The sequence below is a fragment of the Phaenicophaeus curvirostris genome, chromosome 1, assembly GCF_032191515.1.
Source record: "Phaenicophaeus curvirostris isolate KB17595 chromosome 1, BPBGC_Pcur_1.0, whole genome shotgun sequence".
NCBI lineage: Eukaryota > Metazoa > Chordata > Aves > Cuculiformes > Cuculidae > Phaenicophaeus > Phaenicophaeus curvirostris.
In genome coordinates, this window is record NC_091392.1 from 195,499,678 (window position 1) to 195,517,199 (window position 17,522).

Sequence of the window (17,522 nt, forward strand, 5' to 3'; positions counted from 1 at the left end):
TGGCTTCTCTTAGTTGGGGCAGGGATCAGAGGAGAAGGGAAAACGCTAAAGAAAAAAGTGTTTGCAAAAGAGAACAAGGAATTTCCTTGCTAAAACATCCTCACTGCCTGCATTGTAATACAAGATAACTGTGAGGTTGCCTGCCCCAACTGTGGCTGCGAATGATGTTGCTAATCACCAAGGCTTGATGTTAGTAAGATCATTAAGCATACAGCTAAGTTGTATGAATACCTACACAGAAGGCATGAAGTTGCTTGCAGGGTCCGTGCTGAAGTGACTGAAAGCTGAAATATGCTGAATACTTAAGAGACAATGCTTTGACAAAACGGTGTTGATATACACCTTGTGGGGGAAAAGCCTGTTCAGTCAACCACTTACCTAAGCTCAAATGCTAGAAATAACAGTAACAAGTCTCCAAATAAGAAATAAAAGAAGAAAAAAGGTATTAAGGGACTTCATTTATATATAAAAATAATTTCTCCTGTGTTTTCAGCTGCCTGTTTCTGTGAGAGAACACATTCAAGATCTTCTCTAAAAGCAATCCTAGCAGCAGTTGCACTGAAGCATGACATAGGATAAAATGATCAGAGCTCATCTGGATCCTATTTTCTTACAGAAATTTCTGCTAGTCAGTTGGGGATGATCTACTGGGAAGAAATATTTTTTCCAAAGATCATATCAAATCTAAGACTCCATTTCTTACAACATATCTCAAAGGGCAATATCAAAACCTTAGCAGGAAATGATTTGAAAGACTGGCAAATCAAATGAGCCATTAGGTGCTATTTCAGTTTTCTCTCCTTTTTTTTTTTTTTATAGGTGATAAAACATAAAGCACACATATATCAGGAAATGTATTAAAAGTCTGATTTAATTTCACACTGCTGTGAGTAATTCTGTTATTTCTTCTTACATCTGAATTAGATAAGTCATTCTTGAGAACTTAAGCCAGCCAACTTCCTGAATATAAACTACTATATAAAACGTAGCCTGGGTAGTTATTGTTTCTCTTAATAATTTCTCAAAAGTTCATATATTTGCTGACTTAGCATGAGGTTTTGTGTAGAGTTCCCTTAAAATCACAGAATCATAGAATAGTTTGGCTTGGAACGGATCTTACAGATAATCTCGTTCCACCCCCATGCCATGGCCAGGGACATGTCCCACTAGATCAGGCTGCCCAAGGTCCCATCCACCCTGGCCCTGAACACCTCCAGGGATGGGGCAGCCACAGCTTCCCTGGGAACCTGTTCCAGTCTCACTACTCCTGGTTAAGAAATTTTTCCTTATATCGGCCCCTCTCCAGTTTATACTCATTCACCCTTGTCCTATCACCACATGTCTTTATGCTGTGGGATTTCCTACCAGATTGTTGTCTCCACCTCTACACTATCATGATGTTATGACTGCAAATAAATATTAAATAGACATGCTTTTACCTGACAGAAAGTTTGTTACTACTCAAGTCTCAGACAAAGTATTCCCAGCCTTGAAAGGGAGAGAAAAGGTTGGAAATTTTGCTATGTAATACTATATTGATAACTATTTTCTAGAACAAAGAACCAGTGGTTAAACATGATTTAGATCACAAAGTTCCTCTCATCATCGTAAGGAAATTATTTGAGATGTACTTTTCTGAAAAAGTGATTTTCCCAACGCCTATAACTGTAAGCTGTTATTATATATCTATCTTTACAGAGTCTTTTAGATACCACAATACCAGCCATAACCTGGCATATTGCAATGCATCAGTGTACCATCAGAAGCCTAGTAATACAAAACAGCACAGAAATGAGAAATTCATGGAGTAATGGCACATACTGGTACAGGTGCGTTGAGAAGTATGGGAGACTTTTAGAGAAATATTTTTTCTAAAGAAATTTTTGGACTAATGAAATGCTCCTTTATTTAGAAATTGCACTGAGAAAATTTCACTTGTCATGCATGTTAATAATGGGGCACAATTAACATAATCCTCTCAACCCACTAAAAAATGCAAACATCAAATGACAGAAATTGTAAAAATGTCTTCCTTTAATTATAAATTTTGCCTTTTTCAAACCAGTCACGGCTAAGCTCAAGAGACACTCAGCTGACACAGTGTAAATGAAATCCTTGAGGGAAAGCCCTGTGTTGTCAGGCTGGCACCAGCCACTTGGCAAAGCACAGCAAAGCATCACAGCTTCATCTTTGAAAGTGAATGTGGGTGTCTGTGGCATTTTCCTTGAGGAAATAGCGCTTATTGTGTGCTTAATGGATAAGGGAATATGTTAAACTCATGGGAAGGGATAGCCCTTAGAACTGCTTATCGCAATGAGGAGCACAAACTGCCCACTGAATAATTTTCATTTCACATAACACAAGTAGGCTTCTTGGAGGCTGTTGGTGTGCTAATTATCATGGATAATACAGTAAAATCACTACTGCAGCCTTTGCAGCAGAACTCAAAACAGCCAGTAATCTTTGAAACTCCCCCTCTCCCCAAAACTCCTCTTCAACACTGAAAAATGTGTCAACAGCCCTCAGTAAATGCCACCCTCCACTAAAACTCCCCTTGCCCAATACACATGAAAACACAAATGTGTCTGTTTGTATCCGTAGACTTTCTAGGCTGCATCCCCGGCAGAGAAGCATTCTCTCATACTCATAAGCATGGTAATTACTACAGCATAACCAAGTTTTCTGGTTCCAGGTAAGTCAGAAAGCTAAGCAGCCATCCACTGATTATCTGCTTTAACATACAGAACTGGGTTCTTTTGAATTACTAAACACAGTGATGCTTTATGTAAAATATTGTTCAAATTTTACTTCCTACAGACGGTCAAACATTTTCGATTAAAATGTTGTTTAAATAAGATATTGATATTTTAAGAGAAAAAATATTAAATTACTATTATTAAAATGTAAAAAAAAAAAAATACCCAAATGCTGAAAGTTTGGGGATATATGCAGATGAGTATATAGAAATAAAATGCAGCATTTCATGTCGGACATAGAGGAGATTTGTCACATGCCCCTCTCTTTTCCCAGTTAGAGTTGCCAGACAGACTGTATCTGTCTCTCCTTTTCCCAGGAGAGAGTGAGACCACTGCATATTATAGCGTATAGCATATGCAAATTATATTTTTCACTTTCAGGCATTATTTTTGACTATATGATTTTTTTAAGAATTAATGTTCCTCACAGAAAAGGTAAATTAACTTTTTTCTTTTTTAAAAAAAAAGAGGAGGTATCTTCTATTCCTAGCGATTTAATCGCTTAGATTTCTCAAGGAAAAAGTTGCTTTAAAACATAACAGGGAATGTTATTTTACCCCCTGCTCTTTTCTTTGATGCTGCTGCCTTTTTGTCAATCCTGATGAATGCCCTGCATGCTTGAAAGCCTGCCTCTTTTTCCATCTGTTTCAGCTGATCTAATAAGATATATTACCTCTCCTTTCAAAACTTGTCTCTCATAGAATATTATTTGATTCTAGTGTACTTTGGTCTAATCTGCTACAAATACTACAATCTATATAAGTTAGAAGTATAATTACATGCTTCTTGGAACCAGCTCTGTCACTTTATTCCCATTCTGATCAAAAAGCACTTTAACTAAATCACAAAAAGAACAAGAACATATCTGAGGTGCAGAAATGGGGGTCATAACGTCACTGAAACAAAATACACGCTGCACCCTCCTCATCAGCTGCTGCACTTCATACCAAAGTACCGTTTTTTGCTGTCATGGGCCCCTCTACTCCGCGTACCACTATGGGTAATCTGCAATCCCATTCACATTTCAGATTTCCAGCCTATGAATTCTCTTCTACAGTTTCTCCTCACAGTGCTTTTGTTAATACTGGGACAACTGAGTAATTTGTCTCACTAAGAAATGCCACATTCAGCACAGAGTCACTTCCATTTCAGATTTCACTCAAAATTTAGACACCCTTGCAATTAATATATCTTGCAGCATCTTAAACTTTATAGACTATTTAAGGCATTTCTGCCTTGCTGTCTCGTAAATTGCAAAGCCTGATAAAAAGAAAAAAAAAATTGCAGCTGTCACATGCCCATTTTTTTTTTCAGGATTCTTATTTTTGCAGTTCCTGACTGTATTGGTGGAGTATTTTTATCAATACTATTTATCGTTTAATGGGACACATCTCTAGGGGAGGAGTGGAGCAGAGAAGACCTGCAGTTGCAAGATGCTCTTCAAAAATTCTTGAATCACAGAGTGCTTATGTTTACTTATGGTGAAACCCAAAATCTCCAGTTAGTCCTTGATGGATCAGAGAAACTATGTATATGCCAAAGGACTGGATAGAGAAAAAGGAAAGGGTGTGTGGCACACAAATGAAAAGCTGGGTTGCAAGGGGCTGTCGGGAATGGATGCTAAAATTTGCAGTGTAGGATTTGCTTCACATGAACAAGGCCAGCACTGCATCTTGGAACATAAAGATATTTTGGAACAAATAGTTCAAGAAAGTTTCAAGGAAGTCTGAAGTCTGGGGTGAGGACACATAGCTGGCGAAAAGTGGAATAAATGCACTAACGGAATGAAGTAGAAAGAATAATGCAATAAAAGAGATGAGACATCCTAACCAGAACTTCAACACTAATATCATGCCAACAAGGAGCTATACAATATTTGCTGGGTAAACAGGATGAAAATGCCATCTCACCATTTTATTTGGCTATGATGACATTTGCAGTGTTTAAATTAACTCCCACAGAGTTAAATGGTGTGCAGAGAAAAAATATCTGAGCAAGTGATGGCCTCTCTCCCTGCCAATTAAACCTTAGACAAGGCATCTGTAGAAAGAAGCAGACAGGAGAGATCAAGGAATAAGGAGCAATACAGAGTAGCATGATAGCCCAATAATGACCACTGCTGGTGGTCTTTATAGCAAAAGAGCTAAACTTTAAATCACATCAAAGCCCAGATCAATGATCTACTGAAAAACAAGCTCATTTCTGTTTTCAAAAGGAATGTTAGGAGTGGAGACGCTACAGAAAGCATAGAGTCAAACAAATGCAAAGTCTCAAAACTTGAACTTAGTCCAACAGCTCAACCAAAAAAAATTGTCAAAGGTTCAAAGGTGTCACGCTCATCTTCTGCAAGTATTTTCACACAAACATGCAACAACTAAAACACACACACATTTTCCCAGTTCTTGCCTTGAAATGAAGTGGGAAAGGGGGAAAAAAAATTTCTCTTCACTAACAGCACACAAACAGCCCAAAGATATCAAAAGACTGAAGCTGAAAGATCTACAAATTAAACCTCAGATTTAGGGGTTGTCTTATAATAACTTCTGTATAGGGATTATTCTAAGAAATTCTAAAGCACAATGTGGGAATTGGGAGCACATAAAGATAACTGCCCCTTCCAATCATAAACTTCATAAATATCATCAGTTCCTACAGGAATTTTTTCCTACTTTTTAATGTTCCAAAATCAAAATATACTTTTCCTAATTAACTACAGCATTATTACAATCTGTCAGAAAAGGATCATCAAAAGAAACTTTTTAAGATTTTGATACTTTTAAGATATTGTAATTTGCAATTATTACTTAAATTGTGTGGTAATTCATAATTCCAAGTCTGAAGTGTGTCCAATTTTTTTTCTTGCCCCGAGGGAGAATTTTCTTTCAACTGGGAGCAAAACAAGAAGTTTTTATAGGGATTCTTCAAGAAAAGTTGAGTGGAATCTAACAGACTCCACTATTGCCACCAGAGAAGTGCGGGCAGGCAGTAAGAGCTGAACTCTCATTTCTCTGGAAACCATCATGCACTTGAGATTGTTATAGGTGCTCACAAAAAAGAACTAGGAAGTCCATTCAGACCTTGTATATTCATTGCTTGAAACAGCTGTGTTCCTCTGCACAGAAAGTACCACAAGAATGGAACTTCCCTAAGCATCCATAACTAAATATTAACAGATAAATGGTGAAACGAAGCAAAGATTAACAGAAGAATGGTGAAACACAGGCAATTCCAGAACAGCAACTTGGCCTTCTTCAACAGGCACAGCATATAAATAGTAATTACAAATGCAGAAATTTGCCTGGAAGTGCATTGAAGTACATGTCCTGGAGCTTCTCTTTTTTATCTTGTGGCTCTATTTTTAAAGTAGCTTTGTGCAGTTTTCTCTGCATTCATTTAAATACTATCAGCTGCTACATGCTAATGTGCTCCACAGGTTTCATTCCTGTAGTTCATAAAGGTACTTAAAACATCTGAGGCATGGCAAGGAATCCTTCAGCCTTGTGTTCTTGGATCAGTTCCTAACTACAGAAACATCCACATATCCTGTGCGTATTCTATCAAAGGGTAAAAATAATTTACATCATTAGCTATGTAATTTTCTATAATCATTACATGATTAAAGAGCACCTGGGACATGCAAAGAGATGGAAGATTACAAATAACTGGATGCATGAAGAAAGGACTTCAGAGTGGGAGAAGATATTCTTCCAGGCAAATTTCTTGCCTAAAAATCTTTTTTCCCGTAGAGGTGAAACTCATTAACTGTTCAAATTGAAGTTGAGTCAAGTTATACTGTTTTTGGTACTAAGTCAGCTGGAGTTCAACTAATGTAAAACAATCCAGGTCTAGAGTGCAAAATTCAGATATGTTCACCTTCAACATTAATTCTTTAATCAGAGGAAAGGGGCTTTCAGCATAAAGCCGGTAGGCTAAATCTGATCCTCTCCCTTTCCTCCATTCTCTTAATCCTGTCTTTTACTAGGATTGTTTGCAGTCATAAATAAAATAATAAATTAATTAATTAATAGAAATGAAGAATAAAACTAGCATTCCTCATGATATACTTTAGTTAATTATAGTGAAAAAGCCTTTGAACTGCTCAGTGATGTAACAGTATTACTTTTATTACTAATGTCAAATTAGATAAAAAGAAATGTAATTAAAAATTTTTAGCACATAATTCTGATATCTTCCTCAGAAGTGCAGGTAGGATTCACTGATTAAGAATTGTTAATCATAAAATCTAACAGAGGAAAGTAACATTTATTCCGTCTCCACCTTGTGCTTCCAAAACCACACATTGATTTTTGCTGGAACAACTGAGTGTACCATGTCATTAACACCTTTACAGCTTGCCAAGAATCTCATGGAATATCTAAACACAACAAAATAAATGTTACTACGGAATAAAAAAGACCTTAATCAAACAGAGTTTGAGGTAATAGCAAAAAAGTTGACCGACTGTTCATCACAAATGGGTAGGTATTTTTAAAGAAACTCAGTAACAGTTAGAGTGATCCTGGGACAACCTGGTCACATCCTGCAGGCAGGTACTGTACTGTTATTATTCCATTATGTCATCTTCTGCTTCACACATTCCTCCAGTTTGAATCAAAATCAGCTAAGAATACAGTAGATACTGACTGAATGATCCACTACTTTAATATTTCTACAACTCTCCCCAGGGTTACTGAAAATAAAATATTGCTTCTTTGCTAGCTCCCACACTTGCTGATAAATTCCAGATAAACACAGCAATGCACAGTGAGCCTTGGGATGCCTCAGGCTTTCTCTAAACCAGAAACTGCAAGGGCTTAACAAGGTCATGTAGATGTGTAGATACTCCTGAACAATTTGACAAACTCTCCTAGCCCAACAAGTTTAGATTATTCTTCATTCAGAGTCACTTAATAAGCATGTTTGTTTTCTTCTGGCGAGCATGGAAAAAAACCCTTAGCCTTCAAAATCCTTAATAACTGCCTTATAGCCTTCTTCTGTTTAAAAATAAGAATTTTAAAGTGTATATCTTTTGCTGCCTTGGGTTTTAGTCCACAGGGAATTAAATATGATCCATGCTTTCAGACAAAAAAACTGTTAAAAAAAAAAAAACAAAACTGGAAAACTGTTATTTTTAACTGAAAATGGCTTGTTTTGTTGTTTTTTTCCCCCTGAAACTTCCTGGTCCACAACTTTCTGGACCTTCCAGAAAAATGACTATGATGATATCTGACAAATATTCACATCACATCGTGCCAGATTCACAATAAGGTAGTCGGTACCTAAACGACCTAGTGACCATGTTTATCCTCATCTCTAGCAGGAATTAAGAATTAAGCCAAGATACATATTTGCTGATGAGATCTAGAGTTTACTAGGGCGATGCAGATTGGTACCCCATGATCTGTCTGTTTTGGCTCTAGCTGGAGAGTTCTTGCATGCAACAACACCTACTGCTGCCATGACGTTTAGTAATTTACAGGACAGTAGTCTTAGATTTAATAGGTGGTATCAAAGTGCCCCCATGGCACCAACACAATAAATACCATGCTGCTCAGAATGGTGGACAAGCCTTGGAAGTGTCTCTTGTGTCATATGCAAATACACAGCAGGATGATATGACTACAAGATAAAAATTACTGTAGAGCACAGAACAGCAGCAGTGTTTTAAACAAGGTCCCACATCAGTTTGTACCAGCAAAACACTGCAACATAGCAGCAATGTTTTATCGCCTTAAGGTACGTAATTCACCTTAACACCTCTGAGTGCTCTGTATTTGTTTCCCACAAAAACATGCTGCGTGGCTTCAGAAGTCTGTTATTTCGGCATCATCAATATCACTTTCTGTCTCACACTCTGAAGTTTGTCTGGGGAATGAGACATATTGTTTTGATACACTGATGTGTTTGGGATTTTTTTCACTGTTGTCAAGTGGTTGGACATGAGGCATGGCCCGTGGCCTCTCTTTTTCCCTCTGGAGGTGCCAGCTGAAATGTCAGCTTTAAAACTAAACAAGCAGTAGTACTTGAGGCAGCAGCAAGGACAGAGGAAACATAAGGCTGGTAGATGACAGCACTGCGGACAAACTAGACAGTAAGTAGGACAAAAAAACTTTCAAAAAGCCCTTTTGTAAACATTAAGCCAATTTTTTTTTCAAAGCTGAAAGAGAAAAAGGTGACCATAGAGATATGAAAGAAGCAGAACAAAGCAGGTGTTTAGAGGGGAGGATAATAACAAGATCAGCTTATGAGCTAACCCATGGATCTTAGAGCTGTGATCCACGCATAGATCATTGCAGGGACCTCAAAGTTACTGTAGGGTTTAAAGTTGCCATGCACCAGCTCAGCTGCAATAGCTGCCAGGCAGCTGCAGAGAAAGACACACAGGCCTAGCTCTGAGCCACGGGGCTAATCTAACCTGCTTGGCTTCACATCTGCAGTTACCACAGATCAGCCACTGTAAATTCAGGTATCTAAGTCCTGACAGGCTACCTAAACTGTGGTCCACAGCCACAGGTTTCACCTCTGTAATACATCAAGATTATTACATTAATAGTATGAGTCATCACAATGCCACAAAACATTTTGTTAACACAATAGGTGCTCATTCATGTAATCATGTATCAGTACAAGGATGGTAATTACATTATCAAAAATTCATTCTTTATGGGGGTCTACAATAGCTGTTCCACTATTCACAATACCCAGTACACATAAAAGATGGAAAAAAACCATGTTAGGAACACTTACATGGGAAAAATCACAACTAATTGTCAATTAACTAACCCAACTACCTCTGAGGTAGTAATGCATGTATCTAGGCTCTCTTTACAATCAATGAAGAAAAAAAGGCACGCTTGGAGCCTGGTTCATCTCATCCTAAACCAGACACAAAAACAGGTCAGAGGTCTACAAAGGGAGCCATGGGAAGTATTTCAGGTAAAAGTATCTACTACAAGGCATCTGAGGGCACATTACAGAAATACCAGTGCCGGTGTGTCTTTGTTTTCTGAGATGAACATGAAAACTAAGAACAATTCATTTACTAATCCCACCATAACACAGGTGAGAAATGAATGAGCTCATATTTGTATTGGAAGTTTATTTAAAGGATGATGCTGCCTACATAATGGGATGGAATACTGTGCCTTTATATAACTCTACTTCTGAGACAGGCAAGTTCCTAGCTTTTCTAAGATCAGACAGAACCGTTTGATTTCAATGGAGCAAGAAAGACATTAGTTAGACATATGGATTACTGTCTGATTTGCAGTGCTGTCTGAGCTACCATTTCTGAGTTTTCTTCTCCTCCTCCTTACTTTTCCTGTCCTACATTTTGCATTATTCAAATCACTGCTTTAAAAGGTAAATAATATTCCCTGAACAGCTACTAAATATCTGCTCCTAAGCAAAATTTAATTCTAGAGTGACTACCTTTTTCAGAAGCCACTTCTTGCTACTAATGGGTATCTAAAATTATATGCACTGGGATACAGGCAATAAATGACTTTCCATCAACAGCTGCTTCTCATCAAAGGTGGACAGTTCTATTACTCCTTATCTTTTGTCTTGACACACAGTTGTTTCCCAGCCTACAAACCAAAGTCACTAAGGCCACAAGGTACTCTATTCAATTTTCAGAACATAAGACTCAATGTCAGAGACTTGACCCGAAACCTGACTTTCAGAATTGGTTTGCCAGCAGTGTGTATCCCCCCTCAAGTCCTTACAGTTAATGGCAGGAAACTGTTCTTTGAACACATCTCCCAAGTGCAAAAAGCAGAAGCCGAAGGCAGAAAGAGGAGAAATGTCTCAAAGTGACAGGTTCTTCTCTGCATTTCACAGGATATCTGCACTAGTCTTGCATCCTTTTTAATTTAGGCTTGTAATTGAGTTCTCTGAAATAAATTGTTAACTCTCTTTGGTGTCGGGCACAAACTGTTAGGAATGTGAAAATGCGATACAAAGGAGAATTTGAATAAATTGGATAAAGTCTGAGAGAATAGGTCCTGAGAAGAACTCACATGACATATGTCACCTAAAAGCTACTCCAGCTCAATATCCTATCTGCAGAAACAGCCATTAGAGCACGCTTAAGAAAGATTATAAGGAACGCGGCAAATATAATAATCCTTACTCAAACAGCCAGCGGATTAGAGACCATTAATTGTCACAGGGCTTAAGGGACCAAATGAGAACAGGGCTCCTTACTATAGATGTGCCATAAAGGGATGAGTAAACTGTCTGCTTCTTGACAGCACATTTGACCTCAGGAGAGATATCCCTGTTTAGCAAAACTAATTACAACCGATGGTCTCTGTAATATGTCAGTGTCCTGAATCTCATACAGTCCTATCCAGGCAGATCTGCCTCTCAATGGAGAATATAGATACTGAGTTGGAAGAATGACATTTAAATGCTCATACAGTGCAATTCACACCACAGAGGCAATAAGAAAACTTCAAAGATGCCACTTCTTTTTGGAAAACTCACTTAGCTATCACTTCTCCAGTCAACTTGTCCCCATAGCCTACTATCCTCTCTCAGGTAGGAATTTTGCTTAACAACACACAAGCCATCGCAATGAGACAGACCAGAGGCTAATTAGGCCCATAATCTGCCTCTGGCCACACAAGAACAGAAAATCAAGGTCACAGGGGAGCATACGTGAATATCATGTCGCCCTCCCAATCTTTTCCTTATACAGTTTCAGTGACTTCCACAGCCAAGTATGCAGCCAGATCAACTTGGACTTATTCTCCCTGAACTGATTTAATCCCTTTTAGGGTGACAGGCTCATTTACTCAGTTCCACAAGCACACATGCTAGATACAAATTAACACAGAAAATATTTCTTCATTACAAATGAACAAGATGTTGCTGTATATTTGTCTTCCTTACAAGGAAATGCTATGCTAAGCAAGAAGAAAGTCAGCCACCAAGGAATAATGACAACTATCACTTGAGTATACAACTGTCACAGGGAGCAGCAAATTACTATTCTCTTCTGTAGGGAAATCTGGCTTACACCTCTGGTCTGGAGGACATTCAAAGAGCAATGGAAGAGCATGGAAGAACATGAAAGCAACCTGTAATCTCAGTGTACCATAGGTGTTAATTAACGTGGCAGCCATCCAAACTACTGGCTTCAAAATCCACTTATCTGGGAGCTGCACATTTCAGTATTTCTGCAGACACTGCTATGCACAGAGACACTGCACTGCACAGGGACAGCAGGATACCAAAAAAAAAAAAAATAAGAAAAAGAGGCAGAAATGGAGGAACAGTGAAAGTCATTACATTGCAATCAGAAAATATGTTAGTAGCTGGAAAAACATGTTATCTCAAGAAATGTACATCTGTATAAAGCAGGAGTTGTGTCAAGAATGTAATAATAACAACTCTGGGAAAACAAGCACAAATAATCTCTAGTGAGAATATGACACAATCAAGGTACAATTATGCTAAAGCCAGAAAGAGACAACAGTTTGAGCAAAGGCATTTGTCTCTCGAAGGGAATTATTTTCTACATACCTGTCCAGTCTCCTACTACTTTAAGGTGGACCCCAAACGTTGCTTTGGTATCTGTAGGGCACTAAAAATATTGAATATATTAAGGACCACTTCTGAGTAACAAGAAAATAGCAAAATGCATTCAAAGTACAGTTGTAAAGACAGAGCCTGGTGTAAACAGGACATTCCTGAGCAGCCATACCAGTAGTTACACCCCTAAAGCAAGTCTAGCATCACTACAGATCAGGAAGCCAAGCACAGCTAGTATCCGCTTTTAACTCCTTCTTCTGGTCACAGAGGAGTTTGGGACAGGCTTGTCTGGGGAGGTGATTTGGAATAGCCACCTCACTAAGCATTACTTAGAAATGATATCAACTGGGGATATAACAGTACAGAAATACTCCCTTCATTATTGATGTATCATTCAAAATCAGGAACTGCTCCATCACTCCTAGATCAAGCTATTTAAGAGATTTCTGGTTCTTGAATGTAAGGATACGTGTTTTCAAGTCCATCATTCTCACATAACTGACACTTTCTTCTAAAAGAAAACAGATTTTGCTGCATTTCACAAGAGCTTAGGTTTGCAAGGGAAAAACATCACAATGATGGCACATCACAAAAATCACTTTGCAGCCATCATTGTTTCACTCAGCACCTAAGATCTCATCTTGGAGCTACTTACTTGCAACTATCAACACAGGGATGATACAATCTTATCCCCATCATGGCATCTATAAAATTCCAGCTAAACCATGTCAAAGGCACCCCACCACCCCCAGTGTCCTTTCTTGTTAGCTACAGGGAGATTTCACATGCATTGTCTGGACAGCTTTTGCAAGTTCACCATATCATTGTACATATAAACAGAACAAGCAACTATAAAGATTTTTCACTTTTTTTTCTATAGAACAACATCATTAGTTTCTTTTTGATAGAAGCTATTACTACAGAGCTTTGACACCTTTCTTAGAACCTGTTAGTGACTGATCCAAGCTCCAGCACGAATTCAACATCCAACAGTTGATCATTGTCTTTTTTTTTTTTTTAACAGACAATAGGAAATCTGAAGATCAAATTCAAGGACCCTGTCTATATTATAAATAAAAGAGACTTTGAGAGTGAATCCAGCATCAACAGCCAGTCATCCACCATGCTTGTGAGGACACTTCTTGAGTCGGTTCTGAATCATTGCCATTAGAGTTCCTAACATAATCTGTCATGGAGAGGGAAACCACTGGCCTCAGGGCTAAGGATCAGTTCCCATTAGTTCCTTATTTTGCAGCAGACACAGATAAAAGGCTAGTATTCTTCACATCTTGGCAAACCTAAAACAGGGAATACAATGTCCTGACTAGTCACTTCATTTCCCAGAAGGGAAAAGCATTATTGTTAATAGTATGGATTATTAGACAGATTTGTATTTAATTCCTTGTCACCTTGAAAGCTTTCCTGTAAAAATGTGATACAGAAACTTAGAGTAAGAATTATTTCAGCAAATCTTAGCCTTCAAAAAAGTGGCATCAAGGGAGGGATGCAGGCATACCTCACACAACAAGACAAATATTTGCTGTGGCTAATCGCAATGTCTTCTAACAAAAATATCAGGACCAGTTCTCTAGATAAAAGTAGATAAGCAACCTCTCAGCTAGAAAATTACATACTGGCAGCGAAAGATCTGTTCTCCTGGGGGCTTTGTAAGAGACATTAGCAGAGTTTATTTTTCAGTCTGGGCTTTTCCAGGGCTGTGTTTTACAGGAGGTTGAGTGATTTTCTTTTCCAACAATTCACAGCCTCAGTTCAGCACATCTTCTATAAAATTGGCTGTCATTCCCTCCTTCCATTAAAGTTAACTGCAGAATACCCCTTGTCTCCAGCCAGAACAGGTTCAAACCAGTTATCCTTTACATTACCCTTGTGAGTAACTCCTTCCTGCACTACTTTGAAAAATGATCCAATAAAAAAGAGATTTCTTTTTCTTTAGACTTTAGGAAGCCTATTTTGATACATACAGATGGGTATGAGAGTTCCTCAGTGTTCTGGAAGAATCTTAGCGTGCTGCTAAATCTTACCAGAAGAAACAAGCACATCACCTAGGCTACACAGAGTGAATTTCCCCCAGTTCTACAGAGAGAAAGATTGTAGGTGGCTAAGAGCCACCAAGATGATGAGATGACTGACGAACATGACATACAAAAACAGGTAAAAAAGGGAATGTGTTTGTATAATTCACAGAAAAAAAAGCTCAGGGAGATTACTCTCTTCCAATACCTAAAATATTGCTATAGAGAAGATGAAGACACTCTCTTCACCATCATGCATGGTGATAGGACAAGAGACCAGGGACCTAAGTTGCTTCAGGGGAAATTTCATCCAGATATAAGAAAAACATTCTTCACCATGGAATAGGCAGTCAGAGAAATGCTGCCATTTCTCTTGCTTATTTAGTTTCACAGGTCCCTGGATAACCTCACCTATGGCCCTCACATAAGAAGGTTGAATCAAATGATCTCCAGAGGCCTCTTCTGATTTAAGACCTTCCTATAGACCTGCAATTTTAACCTTCAAAACTGTATTTACATTTTTTGCTGCACAAAACACTTATTTTACCTCTCTCATCTCCATAAATACAATCAAATCTCCAAATTGTGTCTTCTTTCAGATGGTTAGAAAATACATTCCAGAAGCTTAAGAAAATATTAAAAGAAGCTTAATCATGAAAATGGGTAAGCTTTCCTGTGTTATTAACAGACCACTGGGTACGTGTATTTAAGTGCAATGAAAATATCCTGTTACATATTTAACCTTCATGAAATCACAGAATCATAGGACAGCTGAGACTAGAAAGCACCTCTGGAGACTGACTACTTCAATCCTCCTGATCAAATAAGGTCTGCAAAAGTAGGTGGCGCAACACAGAGTCCAGTTGGGTTTTGAATGTCTCTCTGGGCAACTTGAGAGTGTTTTGAATGTCTCTCTGGGCAACCTTGAGAGTGGTGGTAAATGGTGCAAAATCCAGCTGGAGGCCAGTGACAAGTGGGGTTCCCCAGGGCTCAGTGCTGGGTCCAGCCCTGTTCAATGTCTTCATCAATGACCTGGATGAAGGCATCGAGTGCACCCTTAGCAAGTTTGCGGACGACACTAAGCTGGGTGGAAGTGTCCATCTGCTGGAGGGTAGAGAAGCTCTGCAAAGGGATCTGGACAGGCTGGACCACTGGGCTGAGTCCAATGGCATGAGGTTTAACAAGGCCAAATGCCGGGTCCTGCACTTGGGGCACAACAACCCTATGCAGTGCTACAGACTAGGAGAAGTCTGTCTAGAAAGCCTGGAGGAGAGGGACCTGGGGGTGTTGGTTGACAACCGACTGAATATGAGCCAGCAGTGTGCCCAGGTGGCCAAGAAGGCCAATGGCATCTTGGCTTGTATCAGAAACGGCGTGACCAGCAGGTCCAGGGAGGTTATCCTCCCTCTGTACTCGGCACTGGTGAGACCGCTCCTCGAATCCTGTGTTCAGTTCTGGGCCCCTCACCACAAGAAGGATGTTGAGGCTCTGGAGCGAGTCCAGAGAAGAGCAACAAAGCTGGTGAAGGGGCTGGAGAACAGGCCTTATGAGGAGCGGCTGAGAGAGCTGGGGTTGTTTAGCCTGGAGAAGAGGAGGCTGAGGGGTGACCTCATTGCTCTCTACAACTACCTGAAAGGAGGTTGTAGAGAGGAGGGTGCTGGCCTCTTCTCCCAAGTGACAGGGGACAGGACAGGACAAGAGGGAATGGCCTCAAGCTCCGCCAGGGGAGATTTAGGCTGGACATTAGGAAAAAATTCTTTACAGAAAGGGTCATTGGGCACTGGAACAGGCTGCCCAGGGAGGTGGTTGAGTCACCTTCCCTGGAGGTGTTTAAGGCACAGGTGGACGAGATGCTGAGGGATATGGTTTAGTGTTTGATAGGAACAGTGGGACTCGATGATCCGGTGGGTCTCTTCCAACCTGGTTATTCTGTGATTCTGTGAACCTGTACCACTGTCTCAAAAATGGCTTTTTCCCGTATGTTCAGATGGCATTGACTGTATTTCAATTTGTGTTGTCCTGTCACTGGGTGCCACTGAGAAGTGATGAGCTGAGGAGAATGGTCACCTCTCCCAACAAGCTAGCAATGCTCTGCCTAATACAGCCCAGGAGGCTGGTTGCCTTTTTGCTGCAAGGCCACATTGCTGGCTGATGGTCAACTTGATGCCCACCAGGACCTGCAAGTCATTCTTTACTGAGCTGCTTTCCAGCCAGTCAGTTCCCATCAGGTACTAGTACCTGGGGCTGTTCCTTAACAGAGAAAGAACTTGGCGGTTCGCTTTAATGATCTTCATGTGGTTATTGTCAGCCCATTTTCCCACCTCTCAAGGTCTCTCAAATGGCAGCACAATCACCTAGTACATCAGCTACTCTTCCCAGTTCTGTTTCATTTGAAAACCAGTACGGACCCTTGAAGTACACCACTAGTGACTGGCTTCCATCTGGACTTTGTGCTAATGGTTACAATCCTTTCACCACAGCAGTTCAGCCAGTCTTTTGCCTAACTCCCTGCTCATTTATCTGCTCTGTACTTCATCAGTTTCTTTATGAGGATTTCATGAGACAATGTCAAAAATCCTGCAAATTAAGTTCTTGTCAATTTTACATGGGCAAAGTCTTTTATCACCTATTTTACTTTTCACAGAATCATAGAATCACCAGGTTGGAAAAGACCCACCGGATCATCATCTTTAAAACACTGCACAACTAAACAGTGGTCCAAGATCCTTCTTACAAACAGCTCGTACACTTATATTTAAACTGACATCTATTTATGTTCTATGAAGTCAAGCACAAGCTGAAGCACCCTCTTGAATAAGAAATCAAGCAACTGGACAGAAAAAAAGGTCTATCAAAGTGGTCTCAGCCAATGCATGACATCTTCTCAGAAGCTGTGAATAAAAACAATTAGGTTTGGTTATAAACTGTGTTTTAGCAAATAGTACTGGGCTTTGCCCCTTCTCCTTTTAATCTGGGAACCATAAGAAACAATCCAGTGACTTTTAACTATACTATGCTGCATGCAGCTCTTTTTTTTTTTCCTTATTGCCCAGTATACTGCTCAAGGGCATGTTATAATGATTAGCCAATCTTGAAATAAAAAAAAATACTTTCTCTTAGTTCCTTTTTCTTAAAAAAACAAAGTTTTCCAAACAGAAAAATCACTAACTTGAACAGTCTGTAATGAGAAGGG

At 39.3% G+C, this 17,522-nt stretch overlaps 1 protein-coding gene across 1 annotated transcript in view; it reads right to left on the bottom strand.

Annotated features, from left to right (window-relative positions):
- NOX4 (NADPH oxidase 4) overlaps positions 1 to 17,522 on the bottom strand; it is a 107,014-nt gene that overhangs the window by 45,489 nt on the left and 44,003 nt on the right. The window contains exon 12 of the mRNA XM_069883314.1: positions 12,288 to 12,348. Within this exon, the coding sequence (XP_069739415.1) occupies positions 12,288 to 12,348 (61 nt within the window). The remainder of the gene's footprint in view (positions 1 to 12,287; positions 12,349 to 17,522) is intronic.